The sequence below is a fragment of the Canis lupus genome, chromosome 26 (genome assembly GCF_048164855.1).
Source record: "Canis lupus baileyi chromosome 26, mCanLup2.hap1, whole genome shotgun sequence".
Taxonomy (NCBI): domain Eukaryota; kingdom Metazoa; phylum Chordata; class Mammalia; order Carnivora; family Canidae; genus Canis; species Canis lupus.
Window position 1 is genome coordinate 32221151 of NC_132863.1, and position 22179 is coordinate 32243329.

The window sequence follows — 22179 nt, forward strand, 5'->3', positions numbered from 1 at the left end:
CTTCTTTTCTCCAAGAGATACGTGTATGCAAACAGTGACCAGCCTCCACCCTGGCCCACCCCTCCCTGCTGCCACAACATCTCAGATTTGTCTCTTGGGGGACAAATGGTGATCATGTGACTCCTATTGGTTGGGTCTGATGGATGGTTTTGATAGAGGTGAGAGATGATGAAGATATGCAGTAGAGGTTAAAACCACACGAAGGACTCACTTTATACTCGTTCCCACCCTGGAAACAGAGAGCCCATTCCTCCCTCCCGAAAAGTCACACATTGCAGAAATAGCTATAGAGAAGGAAGTGAAATTTCTTCACAAGCTCACAGACGATGGTGACGTGGGTTAAGCCAGGCTTTAGAAAGAGCAAAATTGGAAGAGCTTATCTGACTTACAAATCAGTGGCAAAGAATGAGAACATTTCAGGTCTATCAGAGAGGAATGCAATTCTGTTAAATTGGTTACTTTTTCCAGGTAGACAATCCCAAACTCACCTCTGCCTCTAATGCGGCTGTGATTCTAAGAAACATGTCAGAAATCTTACACGTGCTGACTGCCCCCAGAGAAACCAGACTTCATGTTTGACTTCATCTAATAGCAGCTGACTTATCAACGAGATCTACAATGTGGTCTTATGGATGATGAGGATATGATAATGCAGTGCTGTCCTTAATGCTTTAGGGGCTCTTGTTCCCTTATTAATATTGTACTTTCCCTTCCCCCTCTCCGACCAGAAAATCAGTAGTTGGATAAGAACCGTAACTCCCCAGTCATTCTGCTGAGAGCCTGAGGAGCCTGTTAGAGGATATCAAGAAAGGACAAGGTCCTACCAACAGATGTCCTGGCCGGAGGGAGGACTGGCTGATTCAGAACAGAGTCATGAAAGACACAAGGCTATTCTGGTGCCAAAATGGCTAAGAGAAGGCTGACTGCATGTATCGTGGGAACCCCAGTATTTCTGACTCACTGAACACTGGAAAGTGGGATTTAAAAAAAAGCTTTTTGCATTTATATACATGGGACTCCTTAGGTAGAAGCTGGAGCATGTATTTAGGACATTCTGTTTCTTTGCTATGGTAGGAAACAAATTTCATGAGCGCTTTTCCTCCCACAGAAGGGAAGCAAGTCTCTGGTCCTTGTTACTGGGCTTGTCCTAAACTCTGTGAGGGACCAAACAAGCAGAGCTTTAGACCCAGGGGCTAACTGGTTCGTTTAATGATGTAAAAGTATTTTCAAGCTGGGAGCAGGGCATGCTGCAGCACACAATGTCACAATGTAGAAAAATGTTTTGTTTGCTCTGGCCAACTAGGGGAATGGGAAGGTGGAGACCAAGGCTGGGACAGCCATGTTGAGACTGACAACACACGGAGGTGGGTCTTAGGCATGGAAACAGGATGCCAGTCCAGGGGTCAAGGAGAGGTGGGCTCTGGGACTCTCTGTTTGGAGGAATAACTTTGTATCCTGAGACACTGACAGCTGATTTGCATCAGCTTTCCCAGATGAATGGTTCCTTGCCCTCTCTGCAATTCTCTTGTGTTATCCTCAAGCCTTGTGAATGTCTGATAAACAGAAGATGTCAGTGTGGTGAATCTTGGGGATTTGGGGATGAAGAGGAGGTCTATACCCTGGCTTTCATGAGCAATGCAACAGGCGATAACTGTGTTAATGGACCCAAAAGGACATCTTGTTGAGAAATAACAAGTAGCAACCATCTAGCAGGGAAGGTCTTATGGGATGTAGAGGAGGAAGGAACCTTCCCTTGGGGCTAACACACTCATTCCAGACACCACGGGAGGCTTTATCTCTGCCATGCAGGGGTCAGCTTGGGATGCTGCTGGTGGACCAATGAGAAATCAGGGTGAGTAAAGGCAAAAAGGGTGAAGCATTACTTTTCTGCATCTATATTTCTGGGGCTCCCCAGTAATCCTGATGAGACATGACCAGGTACAGCAGAGCAGTTAACTCTGAGAAGCCTCAGCACATGGAATCCCATGGCACACCGAGGTGGCCCAACCGGAGGAGGGATCACTGGCTCTGTAGGAAACTGGTGTCTCTGGGCCACTTGTCAAGCAGGAAACACACACCTTTCAGATGCCAACACAACAAGCCACGGCTGGCTCAAGTATTTCAGGACTTGAACACTTGTAGAAGAAGGTCCCTGCTCAGAAGTGATCAGCAGAGCAAGGGCCCGGCCACACTGCAGTATTGGGCCAGCTGGGGTCAGCAGAGTCTGCAGGGCAGCACCAGACACTCACCTCCTTTTGATGGTGAGCATGACACCCAGGAGAATGATGATGAACATGAGGAGGCCAGCGATCACACCAGCCATCTTCACGGTGTTGTCCACTTGCTTCTCTGGTTCCACGGTGTTAGAATTCTGGGTGGAGGCACCTTTGAAGGGAAAGAAGAGGAAAAATGTTGAAAAGGCTTACACACATGACTAGACAACAATTATAATGACATCAGGTTCCATTTTTTTATAAATTTATTTTTTATTGGTGTTCAATTTGCCAACATATAGAATAACACCCAGTGCTCATCCCATCAAGTGCCTCCTCAGCACCCGTCACCCAGTCACCCCCACCCCCTGCCCACCTCCCCTTCCACCACCCCTAGTTCGTTCCAGGCTCCATTTCTTGAGTGCTGACTATGTGCCAGGCACTGTGCTAAGAATATTAAACACAATATTCCATCTCATCTCATCTTTTTTAGCACTAGTCCCTCTACCCCCTTTTTTTTTGCAGATGAAAAAACTGAGGTGCAGAGAAATGAAGTGAGTGGCCCAAGGCTGCACAACTACTGGGCTGGGGCATCCTTATCCTCCAGAGATCAACCCTTCAAGTGGAGGGTTTTATCCCTCACACGGACTTGTCCCTCCGATCAAACCATGGATCTATAGTTCGATTCTTAGGTTCATGGAGTTATCCCAAACCCTACTTAATTCATTCTGGCAAATGGTGAAAATAGCAGCTTTGTGTTAAGATAACCTGGTTAACATCACTGGATTTTTTTAAAGGTAAAAACGTAAAGATTTTGTTTTGTGCCTTATATGAAACAAACGGCAGAAATGCCGTGCGTTGAAGGGAACTGCCTGGGGTTCAGAAAACACATATGACTAACTCCATGTCCAGAATTCAATACTGATGCTACATTCTCTGCTGGTACTAACTCGTTGGTTCAATTCCAGGTAGCCAAAAAATGCCTAAGCCCCAGCCTCATCAGGCAACATCCCAGGGATCAGAGGCTACTTCTCATTCCAGACACCTATATGAATGCTTCTGGAGCATGGCCCAGGGGTTACCAGCACCCTGAGTGAACTCCTTCACTTCAATTTGCTGCCATTCACATTCCCAATGGGACCATGTTGGTGTGGGGCAGCTTAAATCCACAAAATCCTCTCCCTAACGCATCCCTGCTTTTCTGCGTCATCAGCACCAGCTGATCCTTCATCACTGACTGCATCTCCTCTGGTTGCCTATGCCCCTGGGACAGTTCCTCTCTTTCCACTAAATTCTAACTCCCTGTAACACTAAGCACACACTTCAATATACCGATATTCTTAGTTATTTGTTTCTCCATCTGTCTCCTCCAGTGGTCTGCAAGCTCCCTGGGGGGGAGATTATACCTCCTTTATCTTTGTTTCCTCATGGTAGCACTAAGCCTGGCTTGTAATAGGTGTTCTCTTAATGTTTGTGATCGTTCAACGTTTCGCTGAAGGGATGACATCCCTGCCCACACACATTTGTTCTCATGGAACCAAATTGAATTTCTCTTTTCTCAGCCATGGGTTCACATAACTCAGCTGAATTGAAGGGATGTGAACACCCATAAGCTACGATTCTGACTCCCCAAACTCACTGATATTTAAGAACAGCCATCTAGCACAAAGACACATCCCTTCTTCTTGTTGAAGATAGTCAAGAGTTTTCCTGTATCAGAGCACACTCCCCAAACTGCTTGTAACTGGGACAAGCTGAGTTTACTTAGCTCAGTCTCCCCAGTGGGAATAGCAAGTCTTCAAGAACAGGGAGTTTTCATCTCTCTAATGCCACTGTCTCGCACAGACCACTCTCCTGTTGGCTAACAGATGATTGCTGAATGATATAAAGATGAGTGGACTAGAGTTCTTTGCTTCATTCATTCATTTGCTACTAAGCACCCATGTGCCATGTGCCAAACGATGCTGTCTATGGGTGGGATGCGAGATTCTTCTCCTGGATGGACTTATAAATAAGGGATTTTATTCAGTTCCCTTCACCAGCTAAAGGCAAGACCAGCTAATCAAATCCCAGGGCTGCCTTAGCAACTTGTCTACAGCCCAGAGGGTTTGTGGGGGAGTTAGCCAAACCACCTCTTTGGCAGGGCTGGTCTTATATTCCAGAATGGGAGCTGGTTACAAGGAGCCTTCACATAGCCCCCATTTCCCATTGGAGCCATGATTTCTGAGACATGGCTAGTCCACTGCATATCAAACATGAAAGGAAGCTGAACATCTCAGATGACAATTTCTTCAATTGTGTCAGAGCCTTTTTATTTGGTTTTGGAGGAAGGAAATTAGCTCAGGAGCATTCATTGGCATAGCTAAACTTTATTTAGTGTCTGCTCTGAGATCCTATTCTAGAGACTGGGGTACAAAGGCAAAGGAGCCCTGGAGAAGATCCTATTACCCTAAGAACACTGTTACTGGCTTGGCTTAGAGAGATTCACACTTCATTCCTTCAGTAAATAATTGCAAGCACTCACTATATGCGAGGCGTTCAGTGATACAGTAGTAAGTGAAAGAGGCACAGTTCTTGCCCTCCAAGAGCCTACCATGCGTGGTGGGTGGGACTCAGGAGATAAAATTAATGGACCAAAAATCAATAATAGTAAGCTTTTCAAATCTGTTAAGGATGAGAAAAGAGAGGCACATGGCTCTTAGAAAGCACATTATACAGAAATGAATCATGAGTGGGAAGATGTGGCCAGTGGGGTAAGCTCCAAGGGAGGCCAGGCTGTAACCAGGTAGAGAACATGAGAGGAGCCTGTGGGAGCAGCAGAAGGAATAGCAGTGGCTGAGGCTGTGTAAGGGGGCCAGGAGCCTGGTGCATTCAAGAAATTAAAGAAACATAGCGTAACAAGGGTGAGAAAGCAGGGTGAGCATGGTGAGAGAGATGCTAGAGAGTACAGCCGGGGCCTATCTACACAGGGCATTAGGGCCCACAATGAGAGGTTTTGTTTTTTATCCTAAGGGTAAAAAAAGCTTGAGGTTGAGGGAGCCACCCAGGGAAAAAAATAAAAAGTGAAAGGAAAAGTAAGCTTAGAGAGAGAGGGTCTGCAGCACTTAGTGAGTGGGTAGAGAAAGATAGGCCTGCATAGGAAGCATAGCAGGAGTGGCCAGACAGGTAACAGGACAACTCAGGAGAGCTGAGTGCCCTAGAGCCAAGAGAAGAGTGTTTCAAGAAGGAATGAATAATCAGCCATATCAAACACTGCTCCATACCCAAGGGAAAGTGAAGATCTTGCATAAGTATTAGAAACTCTTCCCCAAATAAGATGACCCTAGAATGAAGCATCTTCAGTGATGACCATGAATGAACAACGGAGCATCCTTGATTGAGGGAGGCTATCTGAAAGGCCAGAACCTTGTGGTTTAGACAAATTCAAGGAGTTTAGCCAACAGGCATCAGAGGTGAAATCACATACTCTGTACAGGGAAGCTATGAGAAGGAGTCATACTTGGCTCACCCAACTGGACTCCAGGTACAGGGATGTGAATGTGCCCTGTGATAAGGCCAACCCAATATCCATTGCAGTACCCTTTCAAGGGCATTTGCTCTAGCCACTGTGGAATTGTGTCTCTGTTCAAAAAGGGAGTATACCAACAGTGTTGAAAGGTGGTACAGGTATAGAGAAAATGGCTCAGGAACTGAAGGCCAGACACCATTCCTCTGTGGTTCCTCCATCTGAGAGGAAGAAGAAAGGGACAGAGACAGCGTATGGGCTAGCTCTGCTTCTGGTTCAGAGTCAGAGTATGCCCAGGAGGCTTAGATCAAAGTCCTCAATGGAGCAGATGAGACCCTGTGATAGGACTTACAGGGAAGCACATAAGGGTTGCCTTATGATGGGGCCTCCTAACAATATGATGTGCTATCTCAGGTAGGAATTGAGCTCCTGAACAAACAGATGCCCAATTACAATGACTTTTTAAAAATTTAGCTTAAATGGATTGACCCATTACTGGGTGCTAAGTAACGTGCCAAATACTTTTCATATGTGAGGTCATTTATTCACAAAACTAAACAAGATGCTAGTCTTGTTTTCCCTTTCAAATAGATTAGAAAACTTTGCAGAAAAGTTAAATGACTTGCCTAAGGCCATATAACTAGTGAGTTCTGGAGCTGGGATCTGTGTACCGGGCTTACCCCCTTAACACTCTAATGAACTGCCCTTGAGAGAGTTGCAGTAAAGGAAATTGCCTGAACTGGGTCCATGAAGAAGGTTGGCCATGTGACTCATTGGCCAGAAATCCAAGGGAACTTTTCAGAGGTTGAACTGGGAACCCTTCATCAATATGGTAGCTGTGTTTCTTTTGCTCCAAGTCCACCCTTTCAGGAGAGTCAACCTTAGTACCAGCCTCCAGTCCCTAAAAAGCCTTGTTTCTGGCCTTGGGTAACTTCTATCTACTAAGTAGGGACTGGGATGGAAGTCTGCTAAATGAGAGAAGGGGGAGGGACTTGGATATATCCTCTTCATTTCTGCCTTCCATTGGGAACCAGCCTGAGAATAGTCCACGTAAATCAGAACTGGCAGCTAGGCAGTAGGTGGTAAATTTATCTAACTGGAGAAACTTCAAGGTTCTACTTGAGTCCCCTGTGTCATGTAGTCATTAAAAACAATCTTGTGAGCTCAGCCTATGCTAACAGGATACTACTGTCTCTGACATGAGGCTGGATGCTCAACCTTATACCCCAGCCAGCTGCAACTTTTGAGCTCTGAGCATGCCCAAAGCTAAGCCAGTCTTCTCAGAGCAGTTGCAGCTGCTCCCCCCCGCCCCCCCCAGCCATGAAATCTATGTCTTAGGATTCAGACTCCTAGCTCCAGCTCAGAGTTCACACCTGGCTTTCAGTGTACTATCTACTCACTATTGCACATGGGAACCTGATGCCCAAGGGATAACTCTTGGTCTCGTGAAGTCTTCTCCTCTCCATACACAGGACCAAGTCACCATGTTTTACTTCCCTACTGTGTCCTCCCATGCTACGAAACAACCATCCCAGTTTATATCCCCCCAAGGACTCCTGATATCCACCAAGGGTAAATGGTTTTGCTTAACTAAATTGATCTAGTCAGACCACTCTGATGAGGCTTATCCAGTTGTTGACTCCATCCTCTGAGAGAGACCTCCAGGGTAAAAACAGGCAAAGAGCCTTGCCACTCAAAGTGTGGTCCAAAAACTAGAAGCATCAGCATCACCTGGGAGCTTATTACAAATGCAGAAACTCAGGCCCCATCCCAGATCTAATGAATTGGCAGCTGCATTTTGAAAATGTCTATTTGTGATTCAGGTATACATTGAAATTCAGAGATTATTGACTTTGGAGGAATGGCAGTCAGAATCAGGACTTTTCAGCCCAGAGAATAGAAGATTCAGATGAGCCTCAATTCTTGCCTTCAACAAGTTGAAAGGCCATTGTGGAAGATGGAATAGATTGGTCCTTTAATTTTAAAGATTGGAGCTAACATCAATGGGTAGAGTGACAGGGGTAGATCAGGGATCAACACAAGGAAAGGTTTTTATGTCGAAGCACTATCCAATGAAGGCTCAAGCCTGGCCTCTGTGAGGCAGCATTTTGATTCTGAGAGGAGCATAAAAGCAGTCATGATTCCCAAGTCCTGTTCCAGAGATGGCCCTTCCTTTCACCTGCCCACTTTGTCTCCACCTATTCCCACCTCCTGGGCTTCTTGGATGCTTAACCAAGCCCTCAATACCTCACTGTCATGGGATGCTGACCTTTCTTATTTGCTTATTGATCCTGCTTCCCATCTCAAATCAGCATCCCTTGATTCCAGTGATGCCAATGCTCTGGGTGAGAGACATTCTCCTTGTCACCCCTAGAGATATGGGACTCCCATGGGGTCTACCTCCAAGTCACCAGGTTACCCATAACGGCAGGAGAATATGTCATCAACAATGAAAGACACTAACTGGAAATTTGGTGTTCTCCCATCATACAGAAGGACTACATTGGCCTCTTATACCCCTTTTGAGGTTGAGATTCTACGATTTTATGAGATCAGTCAAAAGCAATGGGTTTCAGATCAGAAATACATGAGTTTGCATCCGATTCCATCACTAAATGGTTGTGTGGCCTTGATCAAAGCTATTAGCCACCATTTGATTTGATATCTTCATTTGTAAAATAGGCAGTAAGTGCCAAGTTCACAGGGATTTTATAAGGATCAAATGTAATAAAAGAGGTAAAAATGTTTGATAAACTCTGAGGAACTGCTCCCACATATGGCATAATGATGGCATGGCTTTGGAGCTGGCTCCAAGGTGGTAACAGGGGTTTTCTGTGTCTACAAACTGTAGGTGCATTGTGGGTGCTGGGGACATGCCTCCTTGCAACCTGCTGGCTGAGTTCACCAAATCCTTAGGATGAAGGCAGGAAGAGCCCCCACAGTGATTCACTTAACTTTCCTCCTACAGGCAGGGTCTGTATCAAGCTTACATCTGGATGATTTAATGGCAGCAATAACAAAATTTGGCAGCAAGGGATTAATGATTCATTCTCAAAGTGCTCTCACTGGCTATTGGCCCAATTCTATAGCTTTACTTCAGAAAATTTCCCCATAAAGATATGGAGCAAAAATAGAAGTCTCAGATAGAGAATATCTAATTGCAATTGATAAAACCAAGTGAATCCCAGTGGATGCATAACCCATGCTGGTGATCATTGCTGATGGTAAAGGAAGGAAGCTGGCTCTCGGGAACACCATTCCTAAAAGCTGCAGTCTTTAAAACTCACAGTCTTCTCTTAGTTATCCAAGGGCATATTAGCCCCAGATCTGACTGTGCTGGCAGTTCACCCCGTCTCTTTAATGACTTCTTTTCTTGAAGAGTTTCTCTGTCTTTACTCTGGCTTTGCATGCTTCTGGCACCCAGTGGAGAAAACCTTTCAAACTCTGACTTGGAGCTGCTACCTCTATGTGAAGGTTTTAAGGATTGTAGACATCTCTGGTTATGGGGGCGGGGAGCGGTTTGCCATGAGGAGGCAACAGGGAAAAGATGAGGAAGCTGGGCAACTTTCCGGTTCTTCTAAAGTCAGGTATGCACCATATCCCTTCTTGATTTTGCTGGAAGTGAATTCTTAGAATGGTAGGCTATTTTTAAGATGGAATTTAAGTCCAAGATTGGAAAAAAAAGTTGGTAGGAAAGCATCTGGATACTTCATTAGATTCAAGCCTCCAGACTTTACAAATTGCATCCCAAGGCATTGAGAGCATTTGTAATTGTGATCATGAACTACTTTGGCAGTCTTTGAGGATTGAAATTGTAGCAAACAGGAGGGGTGCGAGAAGCCTGGGGAGAAACAAATGCTGTTGTTGACTTTTTTTTAATGGAAAAATGTGGATTCCAGATATTTCGCAAGAGTAAGTGAGATGTTGATATAGGAAAAAAATATATAGACTGGATGATTAAATCAGAATTTTTCCCTTACCATTTACTAAAGGAAGGAATAATCACTGGAAATCTGCATCCATCAGCATCCAAACCAGGAAAAGGGAAACCACTCCAAACATGTAAAATGGAGCAAATTTGCTAGAGAACTGATACAGAGATCAGGAGAGGATGGTGAGACAGCCCAGATGGTACTGACACCAGGAACCATAACCCAGCATAGATTGGAAAGACAAAAAGGAGGTGGTGGTGGTTTCATCAGAGCCCAGAGGTCAGAGTCACCCAAAAGAGGCTGGAACTCTGGTAGACCTCTGGGAGAAGTGGAGTCATGGAGGGGACAGTCACTGCCCCCAAAGGCACCTGAGGCCAAGAGGAAGAAGGCTTCTCCTCTCTCTTACTATACAATTAATGCCTTCCATTGGCCAAACCCAGATGTCAGTTGACAGAGCCTGCAGGGGTTACCTGCACTCCCAGCCAGCCAGAGAAGAGCAAAGGAGGGGTGTGAAGCCAGACAGGCCAAGGGCCAGCAAGGGCTTCCTATGAACAAGTGATGATGTTTACCTCGTTGTTACTACTCAAAAGTTACCACTTTTGAGGGGTGTCCGGACTCGTGGATTAGGAGGAAGGCCCAACACTGTGTGTTAATACCAGCAGAGTCAAGACCAAGCTAGAGACGTGGCTGGCTTCTGGGACAGCTAGCTGTTAAACTGGGTTGTTCAGCAGACATTGCTTACTGATATTTTGATCTAGAATCTTACCTGGATTAGCTGGTTTAAGCCGTCTTTGTACATATGCCTGTGCCTGCTCAGTCTGCCACCCGCTGTATCATGCAGCTCCATTCTATACCCGCTTTTCTTGAAGATTATCTCCCCTAGTGCCCTCTTGCCAACATATCATATTCTAATATCGAAGGGATTGATGAACATGTCATGTGAATCTTGTTATATGGGCCAAATTATACAGACTTTGCTCAAATGATATTTAAACTTGACCTTTTTAACTTAAGTTCTCTCATCCTTTTCACTTTCCTTGTATATCAACCACCATCTCTAAGCCCTTAACACATTGAGTTCAGTTTTATTATTAATCTCTGGGCTTTCCCTATAATTCCTTTCTTGATATTTAGCCACCACAGAGTCCCATATAATTACACAGGGAGACAAGCCTTGCTCAAGTTTAAGTAACTGTTGTCTACTTTATTCCTAATACTCTTTCTCTGGTCTCATGATTACTATTTTTTTTTTTTTTAATTTCTGACTACCTCCCCCACACCTGAGAACAGTGCCTCCCTCACTAGGTCTGGTTGATAATGGAGTGCTTGAGAAGGATTATTCCATCATTCTTCTAAGTGACATCACCTAGGATGTTTCTCAAGTAATAAATAAATTGCCTCAATTCATCATATGACAGTAATTGCTTTTAGCCAAGATTTAACTCAGAGTCAATGTCAAGGAGCTGGAAAACACTACAGAGACACAGGTTTTTCAAAGATAGCTCTACCCTTGCTGGGGAAAACCATTTAATAAGTACTGAGCTAAGTGTAAAGAAGATACAGATTTCTAATATCCTAGCCTCCCTCAATATCACCCAGCTGGTCCTAAGAGGTTGGAATTGACTTCATCACAGCCTATACAACTAAAACTGCTAAATATTGCTGACAGGGGTTGCCCTCTTTTTCAGCCTTAAATGGAGGTTAGCACCCCGTGAGACGGGAATAGCTTTAATTGATTGTTTGAAAGCACTCCGGCCACTCAAATAAATTGTTCCTCAAGTGCTGATGCTGCTTGGTCCTATGCATCTCCTGAATCTGTTTCCAGGTGGACTCTGCTTTACACAGCAAATGCTCTGTGTAGGTCAAATTCTACTTCAGTCATGTTACACACAGTAGGAAAGCTATGTAAGTCCCTGTGGTGAATCTCTCCTGGGCACAGGAAAACTCCTTTATTAGAAATTGTTTTCTTTTTTAATGCATTCAGAATTTAGCATTGTAGACTTCTTTAAGGGTAGTCATGTCTGAATGATGCCAGACATTGTCATTACTGACACATACTTTATAAGGCATGCCCTTTCAAGGGCTTCACCACTGCTGTTCTGTGAAAACCCTCATACCTCTACAGTTTCAACTACTCTTAGGCCCAGAAGCCCATAGTGTGAGTGCCAGGGCCCTAACCTGTGACTAGACTGGGGCCAGGAGCTATGGCTAGGGTTGGGTATACTTTGTAGACTGGTTTAGGAGTCACACCACAGTGAAGGTTAAAGAGCAGGATATGGCTGAGGTAGGGGTCAAATCTAAAGGAGGGATCAGGAGCTGGCCTGTGGGGTTTAGGAGTGTTCAGCTGATCAGTCTGCACCCACTCATGGTGAGGAGTCAATCTATGCCTAGAGTTGTGATTAGACTATGGCCAGCAATAATATTTAGCCCATGGAATGGAACTGGACAAAGTTAAGTGACATCCAAATGGACCAGACCCATTACCTTGATCCCATTAGCACCAAGTCAACTCTAGGCCACAGAGAAAAAGTCCTGGACATTGCCCAATGAATGGTACTAAGATTATAACATTGATAGTGAGGACAGCAAGTTGCTAGGCATGCAAGGTAATTAAGAGACAATCCTGCTGTCTGGGAGCTCACTACCTGGTAGGAGAGAGAAGTGTGCAAGCTAAAAATCAAAGCTAACACAGGTGTGGACAGGGAGGGGCACGCATGACTGCTTAGGGAAAACTAAACTATAAACCTGGTTTTCACGTGCATCAGTGGTATAGAACATGTCAAGGGCATCCCTGAGGCCAACCAGTGGCCTCTTCTCTAGAAAAGAAGAATACAGTCTATTCGGGGTGACTGTACACTCTCCCCCACTGGCTCCCTAGGGTCTAGACAAGGCCTGCCCTGCCAAGGAGGATGAAGAGGCTGAGTCAGCTCACTGCCAACAGGACTGGCTCCCTGCTTGTAGAAATCTGTGCACTGAGCCTGAGCCCAGGGGTCTCAAAGCTGCTTAGCTGCAGCAGAGAGGAGCATCTACAGCCTGTGATAGGGATTAAAGGTTTAGTCTGCAGAGCAGATGTAAGAGAGGGGAACACACACTCTTTCCTAGGCCCTATGGCCAAGTAGAAAGTCCCATTAGACTTTTCAGGCAGCCAATGGGAGAGTGTGTGCAGTCACCCCGAATAGACTATTCTTCCTGTGGAGATCAGACCAGTGACCAGTCCTGTGGCAGCTGTGGAATGAGGGAAGCGTTCTCAGGAGAAGTCACTGTAGCAGTGTGCACAATGGTCCACTGGGAGGGTAGACAGGTCAAACATTGTCAGGACACCAAGAACAAGTTACCACAGCCTGGCTGGTGAGGCAGAGGCCAAGGCCAGGGTGTAACCAGCAACAGATGTTAGGACTGTTCAAAAGTAGGAGGCAGAGCCAAAAAGTGGAGGATCAGAGCCACTGAGCAGGGGCTGGCTGTGAGCCAGATGCAGAATACAGCCAACAAGGAGACCCCCAAGGGTGGGCCCAACAAACTCTCTGGGAGGGCAGCTCTGGGCCTTGGTCTCACTTTGGTCTGTCTACTGTAACAGTATGGCCTTAAGGGTGGACTCCTGCCACTGTCTGGTGCTCTGGATCCCCATGTTTTCCAAGTGTAGTAGTTTTGTAGGGCTGTCGTAACAAACTACCACCATCGGAGGGGCTCAAAGCAACAGAAATTTACTTTCTCACAGTTCTAGAGACTAGAAGTTCAAAATCAAGATGTCCATGCTTGCTATGAGACTGGGTACAATCCTTCCTCTCCTCTTCCTGCAGCAGGTTTGCTGCAGTCCTCAGCAATCCTTGGCCTGCAGATGCATCATTCCTCTCTGCCTCTGTCACCACACAGCACTCTCTCTGTGTGTCTGTCTTCATGTGATATTCCCTTCTTTTTTTTTTTTTTTAAAGGATTTACTTATTTAATTTAGAGAGAGGGAGAGAGAGTGTGTACATCTGTGCAAGCAAATGTGGGGGAGAGAGGCAGAGGGGGAGAGAATCTTAAGCAGACTCTGAGCTGAATGCAGAGCTCGATGTGGGGTTCATTCTCACAACCCTGAGATCACCACCTGAGCCGAAACCAAGAGTCAGATGCTTAACCAACTGCGCCATCCAGGTGCCTTGATGTTTCCTTCTTATAAGGACATCAGTCTCACCAGATTAGAGTCTGCCCTCATGACTCATCTTACCTAATGACATCTGCAAAGACCCTATTCCTGGATCAGATCGCATTCACAAGAACTGGGCGTTATGACCTCCACATATATTTTGGAGGAAGACATGAACCCGTAACACAGGCTAAGCTCAGCTAAGCAGTCTGGGAATGGGAGGGAGGTCTTTGTATTTCACGGAGTAAAATGCAATCACTAATAGAGGTTAGGGTCAATCAGAGAGTATGTGGGAAAAGGATGTCACACTCCTGCTTGGTCATGGACTGAGGCAAATAGGCACTTTCAGAAGGCCAAAATATCCTGGCTTTATTTGTCTGAGTAGTCCAGTAGAGTGTTACCAGGTCAAGGTGTCCCCAAGGCCCTTGCGCAGAAACATAATTCATTTCTTTCCAACCGACTCTGGTGAAGCTGATCTCAAGGGATGATCACATTGCCTGACCTAAAGGGGTAAGAATGGGGAGGAGAGGCAAAGATCTGCCCAGCCTGGGTAGCTTTGTCTGGATCTTGCTTCTGGAACGTGCTTCTTGAACGTGCTCCTGGAAAGGAGAGGAGGCACGGGAGGGAACAAGAAATCTATAGGAAGGATTAGTGGGAGCACGAGCAGGATCAGAGGGAACGGCCAGTAAACATGCAGCACGGAATTCAGATTAGTGCAATGAAACTGAGCAAGGGTAATAAAACCAGCAGTGGGAATAGCATCGATTGTTGAGATTCCAGGCAAATCCACCATGAACATGTTTTCTTTCTTCTAGCCTTTGCCCCTTGGCTTTTGGAAACAGAAACACTGAATCACTGTGTTTTGTACTAAAAGCTGATCTACCCTCCTCCCCAAAGGATGGATAGAAAAGCAGCTCTGTGTTAGGAGAGATGATAGAGGGCAGAAGTGAAGTCCAAAGCATTTACAGTCATGGCTGTTGCCCGCAGGGGCACGCTCAGAGTTCTGAGAGGTCTCCCCTGGGGTGCCCATGCTTTCTGCCTATAAGCACCAGATGAGCCCAGGAGAGCCTATGCAGGGCCACACCAGCAGATTTTAATGGGGCCTCCATTAAGAAACTCCAGAGAATCAGTCCCTAAGAAGCTTGGGAGGTGGGGCCACACAGGGTTCAAATACTAGATTGAAATCCAATTCTCAGTGGTGTCAGGGGAGCATACAGTGGAAGGGCACCAGTGCAATGACAAGGAGGCCAGTCTGGAAGCTGTGACACTAATCTGAGCAACACTTAATGGATCTTAGGCATGAGAAGCAGCAGCGAGGAAAGGAGAGATTCAGGAGAGATTCTAGAGGCAGTACCGGTCCCATGTGGTGGCTGGCTGGTACCATCAATGGGGAGAGAGCACGGATGGCCCTGGGATTCTGAATCTGAATTTAATGGCAGTTTGCATAGAAGCCTGAAGGCTGGTTTCTCCTTGGTCTAAGGAGAATACCCCGAGAGAGAAAAAGGGAGAGTGAAGGCCTTTTATATGCTCCTTGCTTAGATGCTTGCTTTGCAGGCAGCAGGAGCATTCACTTGCTATAGGGGAACACCCCACAGGAGAAGTGGCATGCCAGAAAAATGCCTTCCTCTTCTGCATTAAGGCTACTGGTTCAGCGCGGCGATCGGTCACAGAAGCTGGCGCCAAAATGATGTGCCCAGAGCCTTGTGTCCATCAGGCTATGAGCATCTATTGTAAGACTGCTGACGAAGATGGCATTCTGGTGCATTTGATCGAATACTACACTTCTTCCATGCTCTGGGGAGTCAGCCTACAGCCAGGCCAGCAGCCACATGGAAGAGCTGTGGCTAAATTTTACCCACCTCCCTGACCTCCAGTTGTGGTCCCTGCTCCTCATCTGCAGACACAGCCCTGGCCTGAGCTTTGAGACCAACTGAGGCCTTGGTCAAGGGGGACTGGAAGATGCCCAAGAAGGCTCAGGGACCTCAGCATTGTGTCACCTCAGCTCTCTGCCCTGCTCTTGCCTGGGGCCATCACAAGAGCCGGGGTTGCCATGCTACTGTGTCCAGCCTCCCACTCTATATCCTAACTCCCTAGGGAGCCCCTGTTTGTGAACTCTGCTTATCATTTTAGGCTGAGGCTCTGATGGGTTCTTACCTCTCACCCCATCCCCCACAGTTCTCAAGAACCACAGTTCTGGTCCAGCCACCTGCCTGAATTTCACCACTGGCAAGCTTGCCTGCTTCCTCCTGTTTGGATCTCCATTTCCTCATCTGTAAAATGGGTTTAGGATGATAATAAATACTTATTGGGCACAAGCCCAAGTATTTAAAGTGTATTTTCTCCCTTATTCCTCTTAACAACTAGTGCCTATTAGTATCCCTATTTTGTTGATAAAGAAATGGGGCAATTTATGCAACTTCTCAGTGGCTCGAAGTCCCACTGCTAGTCAGGATGTGGTTTTTGAGGCATTGTGCTGAACCCCCCTGCTATGGTATTTCCTGGTTCTTGGCACATAATAGGTGCTCACTAGCGTGGATCGTGGGCATAGAGCATGGTGGGTCAGAGTACAGACTGTACGGAGAAACTTATCATCTCTGAGCTGTGTGATTTCCAACAATCAGAGCCCCAGTTTCCACATCTGTAAACGAGAATGCTAACAGCACCCCACGGAGTAGAGTCATTGGAAAGTTGAAGTGTGTTAATAACATGAAGCCCTCTGTACTGGCCATGGGATGCAGGAAGTCTGTAACACATAGTGGCTGTTCTACTGTTCTTTTCCTCATCTTGCTAGATATCCCTGACACCACTGTCCCCCAGAACTGCCACTTCTCTCCAGCCAGCCTGGCAGGCTGTGTCTCCCCATTTTGGGTCTTTCTTCCTCTTCTCTCCACCCAGCATGGTCCCATCATGGTGGGTGCTTGGATTTCAGCCTTTTCCAGAGCACTACATATGGTCCTACTGCTTCCAGCTCCTATTCACACACCATCTGTCAACTCTTGCCAGGGGGCATCACCTCCCGGGGAGGGTCGCTGAGGCTCCAGGGTGCCCGAGGCTGTGGAGGCCTCCAGGCATGCTGAGCCCTCAGGAGGCTGTCATGCTTCCCTATCTGCTCGGGGCCCACACAGCTATGCCCCAAAGACTCCAACTCTACCTGGGTCCAGAATTTATAAGGCTTCCCTGGGGCAAGTTGCTTTAGAGGCAAAGCAGTCTCAGAGAGTGTTTTATGGCCCAGATCCTGCTACTGCGGCAAGGCTCTGATTTTAAAAACCGCCAGGAAAATAACAACAGAGAGTTTTAACATGAACAGGGAAGAAAAGAATGACAGAGGGTAGGTGCACCTGACACCTTCTCAAGCAGGAGCTGTGCCAGGAATGCATCCCTTTCCTCCGACGACCCTGGACACCAGTGAGTGTGGCAGAGCTGGGACTGAGCCACATTATCTCAGAGATGAGGACCTGGGATCAGAAAGGCTGAATAATTTGCCCAAGTCCCTCCACCTTAAGCAATAGAGCTTGGGTTCCACCTGAGGGCTTGTCCCAAAGCCCTTCTCCTTACGGGCACCGGGCACCACCAAGGTAGTGAATCTGGGTCTAGCAGTGGTTCAGCTCAGGGCATGGCTGCCCGACCAACCATTAGTGCACCCTTTCCAACCTCCAGTTGGACTCAGGGTCCCAGCCTGCTCCCTGGAGGCCTGGCTGAGTTACTGTCAGAGCCAGAGAAGGGGCACTTTCTGACGTGGTGGGTCCACAGGTTCTAAGTCCCTCGAGCAAAATGTTAGCCCGTCATTTGTCCACGGCAGTCACAAGTTAGCCCACTACACAAAAATGCCTGACCCTGGCTGCAAAAGGTTTTGCCTTATTTTTGCAAGGCAAGCATCCTCAGCCTCCACCCTCATACCCACGTATGATAACCAAATACATTTCCAGACGTTATCAAATGTCCCTGTGTGTGTGTGTCAAAATCAAACAAAGGAATCAAACATTTACTGAGCCGCTTCTCTATGCACATACACTTCTGTTCACCAGCTAAGCCCCAAGATGATCAAGACATGTTTTTACCTCTCAATCTGTGCTGTCCAAGACGGCAGCTACTAAGCCACATGTGGTCACCAAGGACCTGAAATGTGCCTTGTATGACTGAGGAACTGAGTTTTTAAATTTATTTTATGATTTGTTTTAATGAATTTAAACTGAAAAACTAGTACAAAGTATGTTCACTCATTAAACATAATGTTTATCTCTTTAAGGTTATATTGAATTTTAACTGTTTAAAATCTAGCATCTGGACTGAGAAGTGCTCTAAGCGGAAAATGTATACCAGATTGCAAAGACTTACTGCAAAAAAAAAAAAAAAAAGTAAAATATCTTTCATTCATAATTTTAAAATACTGACGGCATGTTAACATGATAATATTTTATATGTACTGGGTTAAATATTATCTATTAAGATTAAATTTGTCTGTTTTTGCTTTTTCTTTTTAAATGTGACTCTAAATGTGAAATTATATGCGTGGTCCGAGTTCTATTTTTATTGAGCAGTGCAACTCTGGAGGATTTCAACAGGGGGAGCTACTGCCCCTCAGGGGACATTGGGGACTGTGTGGAGATATAGTTGGTTGTCAAAACTGAGGGGTGAAGTGCTACTGGCATCTAGTGGGTAGAAGCCAGAGGTGCTGCGAAACATCCTACCATGCACATGAAGGCCCCTGACAACAGAATTTTCCATCCCCAAATGTCCCTCGTGCAGAGGTTGAGAAACCCTGCCCCAGAGCATAGCCAGGAAGTCAGAGACCTACAGAGCCAGCTGGGAGTGAGCTGAGCAAAGAGGTTAAGGCTATTATCATACTCGGTTCTCATGATTAACTATGGCCAGGGGTGCCACCAGTGGAACCCCACTTCTCCAGAAGATAATGAAGCCCAGAGAAGGGAAATCACTCGCCCACGATCACCAGGCCAGAAGGTGGCAGAGCTGAGAACACAGCCTCAGCTCCGAACGTCAGCCTGTCCCTGCTGCACCATGCGGTCCCACGGTTCTCTGAGCTGGGGCTGATCCAAAAAAGAGGCTGCCCGGGCTTCTCGTCTAATATCCCCGTCCCTCTGATCCGGCAGTTATTATTTACACCAGCCCTCATTGCTATCAGGGGATGAGCATGAATAAAAACACTCTTTGAAAGGGACATTCTGCTCAAAGAGAAACACTTGCAGGCACCTCACCCATCAAATGGGGCCGAGAAACAAATGGAACATGAAGAAATAAACCCGTCAGAGGAGGAACATTCAGACACCTCAGAGGCAAGAGGTAAGAACAAATGTGCCCGATGTGGCATTGGCTCTGTTTAAAGAAAACATTATCAGACTGCTCCACTTGAATAGATCCCAGAGAACAATGGCCCGGCGGAAACGGAGCTCCTGCACACGCTCCAGAGATGCGTGGTGTCTCAGTAAGGTGGGTGTGGGCACAGCAGTGAGAGGCCCTCTCCCCTCACTGACACCATGCATCCACAGGCAGCTCCCCGCCTCCTGGGGGCGAAGCTGAAGCTGGTAGGCCTATGATGGGGTGGGGGTGGGGGGCTGACAATTCCTGAAGGCCTACTATGTGCTGCTGTTGGGCATGGAGTCTCTAGGGTCACCCAATAGTAATCTGTAATAGGACTCTGAGGTGTGACAATTAGATTTGCAGGCAGGGGAAAAGGGCGCCTGGGTGGCTCAGTGGTTGAGTGTCTGCCTTCAGCTCAGGGTGTGATCCTGGGGTCCTGGGATCAAGTCCTGCATCGGGCTCCCGGCAGGGAGCCTGCTTCTCCCTCTGCCTATGTCTCTGCCTCTCTTTCTGTGTGTCTCTGAAAAAAAGAAATACAATCTTAAAAAAAAAAAAAAAAAAGATTCACAGGGGAAAAAAGGCTATGCAACTTACCTAAGGTCATATAGATAGGGAGTGGCTAGAATGACATTCCTGGGATGCTGGCAGTGACCTGCTGAGCTAAGCAGGTTGGTGGTAGGGAAAACTGGGCTGTAGTGAATGCCATTGAGACTCTGCCCATGGCTCTTTTCCCAGGCCGGCGCACCTAATGTCCAGCTGCTGTGGGTGCTGGCTGCTAAAGGCTCACAGATACCTCCTTACCGGCAGAAGCGCCATAAGGCAAAGGCGAGGTACCTCTCCAGGAGCCTGTGCACTCCGCCCATGGCAGCCCACGGCCAGTGGCCGGCTGACACAGTGACACAACTGCTGGCCCTTTGGCTTCAAGGTAAGAGCAACCCACACACTCCAGAGGCCCCTGTGGCCTCAGACTGACACAGGCCCTGACATCCTGCCCTATCCTGTCTCCCTGACTTTCTCTCTTCTGAGAATACTCCTTAATGAGGAATTTGCACAGGAATCCCTATGTCAGGCGCTGTGTCTAGAGAGCCCAGCCTAAGGCATCCGATAGCAATGATACTTCTGAGTTTGGGGAGGGGGTGGACAAAAGTGGGCCATGAGGTTGTGGCTGGCCAGACTCCCATCATCTCTGCCAGCTGCACCCTCTTCTCCGCCATGACAAACTGGCCAGTTAGGGACGAGCTGAGGGGAGACCACTGTCTGAGCAACTACCAAGGACTTCCACTGACAAGAAAGGTCCCCTGGAGTAGGATTCCTAGGTCAGCGATATCTCTTCTGTCTGTAGGGTCCTGCCATGGGCATCAGCCTCCGACACAGGTGGGCTCTGCATCCCAATCTTTGAGTGGCAGATGCTTATGGGAAATGGGATAAAAATACAGTGTGTTCGAGGAAAAAGGGTTGGTATCTACTTCAAACAAATACCTACTCTAGACTGGGCACTCCCAGCCCTTTCACACATTATCTTGTATGATCTCAAATATAGCTCTAGAAGACTCTGCATGTGCAGATTCTATAGCACATGGTGCCCCCCCCCAAAAGGTGACTGTTATGATTCCTGCTTAACACATAGGAAAGGTGAGGACCACCACATTTAAAGGGCTTTCCCAGGTCACAGGGGAGGCCTGGAATGATAGCCAGATCTACTCACTTCCTAAGCACAGATATGGTAGGTCAACTTCTTCCCCAACCTCAGACCACAGCTCAATTGTCACTTTAAGGGGACACATGCTCTTAGCTCCAGGTATGTGTGTTTGTTTACTTTGAAAACCACACACACCTCTCTTTTGTAGCACCACTCATGGTTTCAGTTGTACATTAATCAGTGTGGCTCTTTCCCCTCCCAGAAAGGTAGAGGAATATGTCTCCTTTTTCCTCATCATTGTATCCCCCAATGCCTAGAACAGTGCCTGGCACATAGTAGGTACTTAGTAAGCATCTGTAGAATACATGAGTGGATAGATGCATGGATGGAGTAAGGGATGGAGAGATGGGTGGATGGGTGAATGGGGAGGTAGGTGAATGGGTGGGTGGCTGGAAGAAAAAATGGGTGGATGGGTGGGTGGCATGGAAGGACTGCCAGTTCCTCTCTGGTGCACCTGGCCTGGAGGATGCCCTGAGCGTGGGCCACTCTCAATCCCTTCCCACCCGCCCAGGGCTCTGGTGGTCACCTGTGGTGAGGAGGCAGAGTGGAGTCCCCGGGGTCACCTGGGCGCTGCCCATTGGTGCTGACCACAAGGAAGCCAGTCCCCAGGCAGCATGCAGAAGAGAAGGAGAAAAAGAAACACACATGAAAACGTGCGGCACGGTGAACAAAACTACAGTTCTTGTGGCTCTGAAGAGCTCACACTAAACAGCAAAAAGAACATCGTGATCTAACAAAGCAAGGCCTGAAATAGATTTTTAAAAATGAAACGAGAATAAGAGTCAGCATTTATCAAGCACCCACGACATGCCAGGTATCTGCCAGGTACCTCATGTACAACGTTTCTAAGACTTAGAGCAACCCAGAAAGGTCAGTATAATTACAAACGAACCCCCATCATCTTTCCACTCCATGTCTTCTCTCCCGGTCTCTGCTTTCTTAGTAAATGGTGGCCCCATCTGCATAGCAGCTCAAACTAGAAATCTGGGAGTCATCCTTTACCTTTCCTTTCTACTGACCTCTGACTTCTAATCACTCAGCACACCTTAGTAATTCTACTCCAGGAAAATTCTTGAAGCTTCTCCCTTTCTCTCCAGTTTCATTTCCACTTTGTTCAAGCCACTCTCGTGTTTCACTTGGGTTTGTTAAAGATACCAGCCCCCTCATTGGTCTTCCTGTCTCTGGTCTTGCCCCATTTCAATCCACCCTCCACCCTTCAGCTGAAAGGCATCAGTAAGGTAAATCTCAGAGCTCCTCCTCCAGCTTGCAGACCCTCAATGACAGGATCCTTGCTGTCCTACCACGCACTCTGCCTTAAGGGCAACGAGATCCTCTCTGTTATCAATAGCCCCCTAGGTCCTTGTCTGTAGGCTTTAATCAGACTTGTT

The 22179-nt window shown here is 46.9% G+C and overlaps 1 protein-coding gene across 13 annotated transcripts in view; it reads right to left on the minus strand.

Annotated features, from left to right (window-relative positions):
* The window catches only part of PTPRT (protein tyrosine phosphatase receptor type T), a 1036563-nt gene that overhangs the window by 178583 nt on the left and 835801 nt on the right, over window positions 1-22179 (minus strand). For 8 of the 13 annotated variants that reach the window (XM_072801053.1, XM_072801054.1, XM_072801051.1 and 5 more), the window contains exon 14: window positions 2250-2385. In XM_072801053.1, the coding sequence (XP_072657154.1) occupies window positions 2250-2385 (136 nt within the window). Of the gene's footprint in view, window positions 1-2249; window positions 2386-21317; window positions 21375-22179 lie in introns of all 13 variants that reach the window. The other 5 variants (XM_072801060.1, XM_072801059.1, XM_072801057.1 and 2 more) reach the window with 1 other exon arrangement.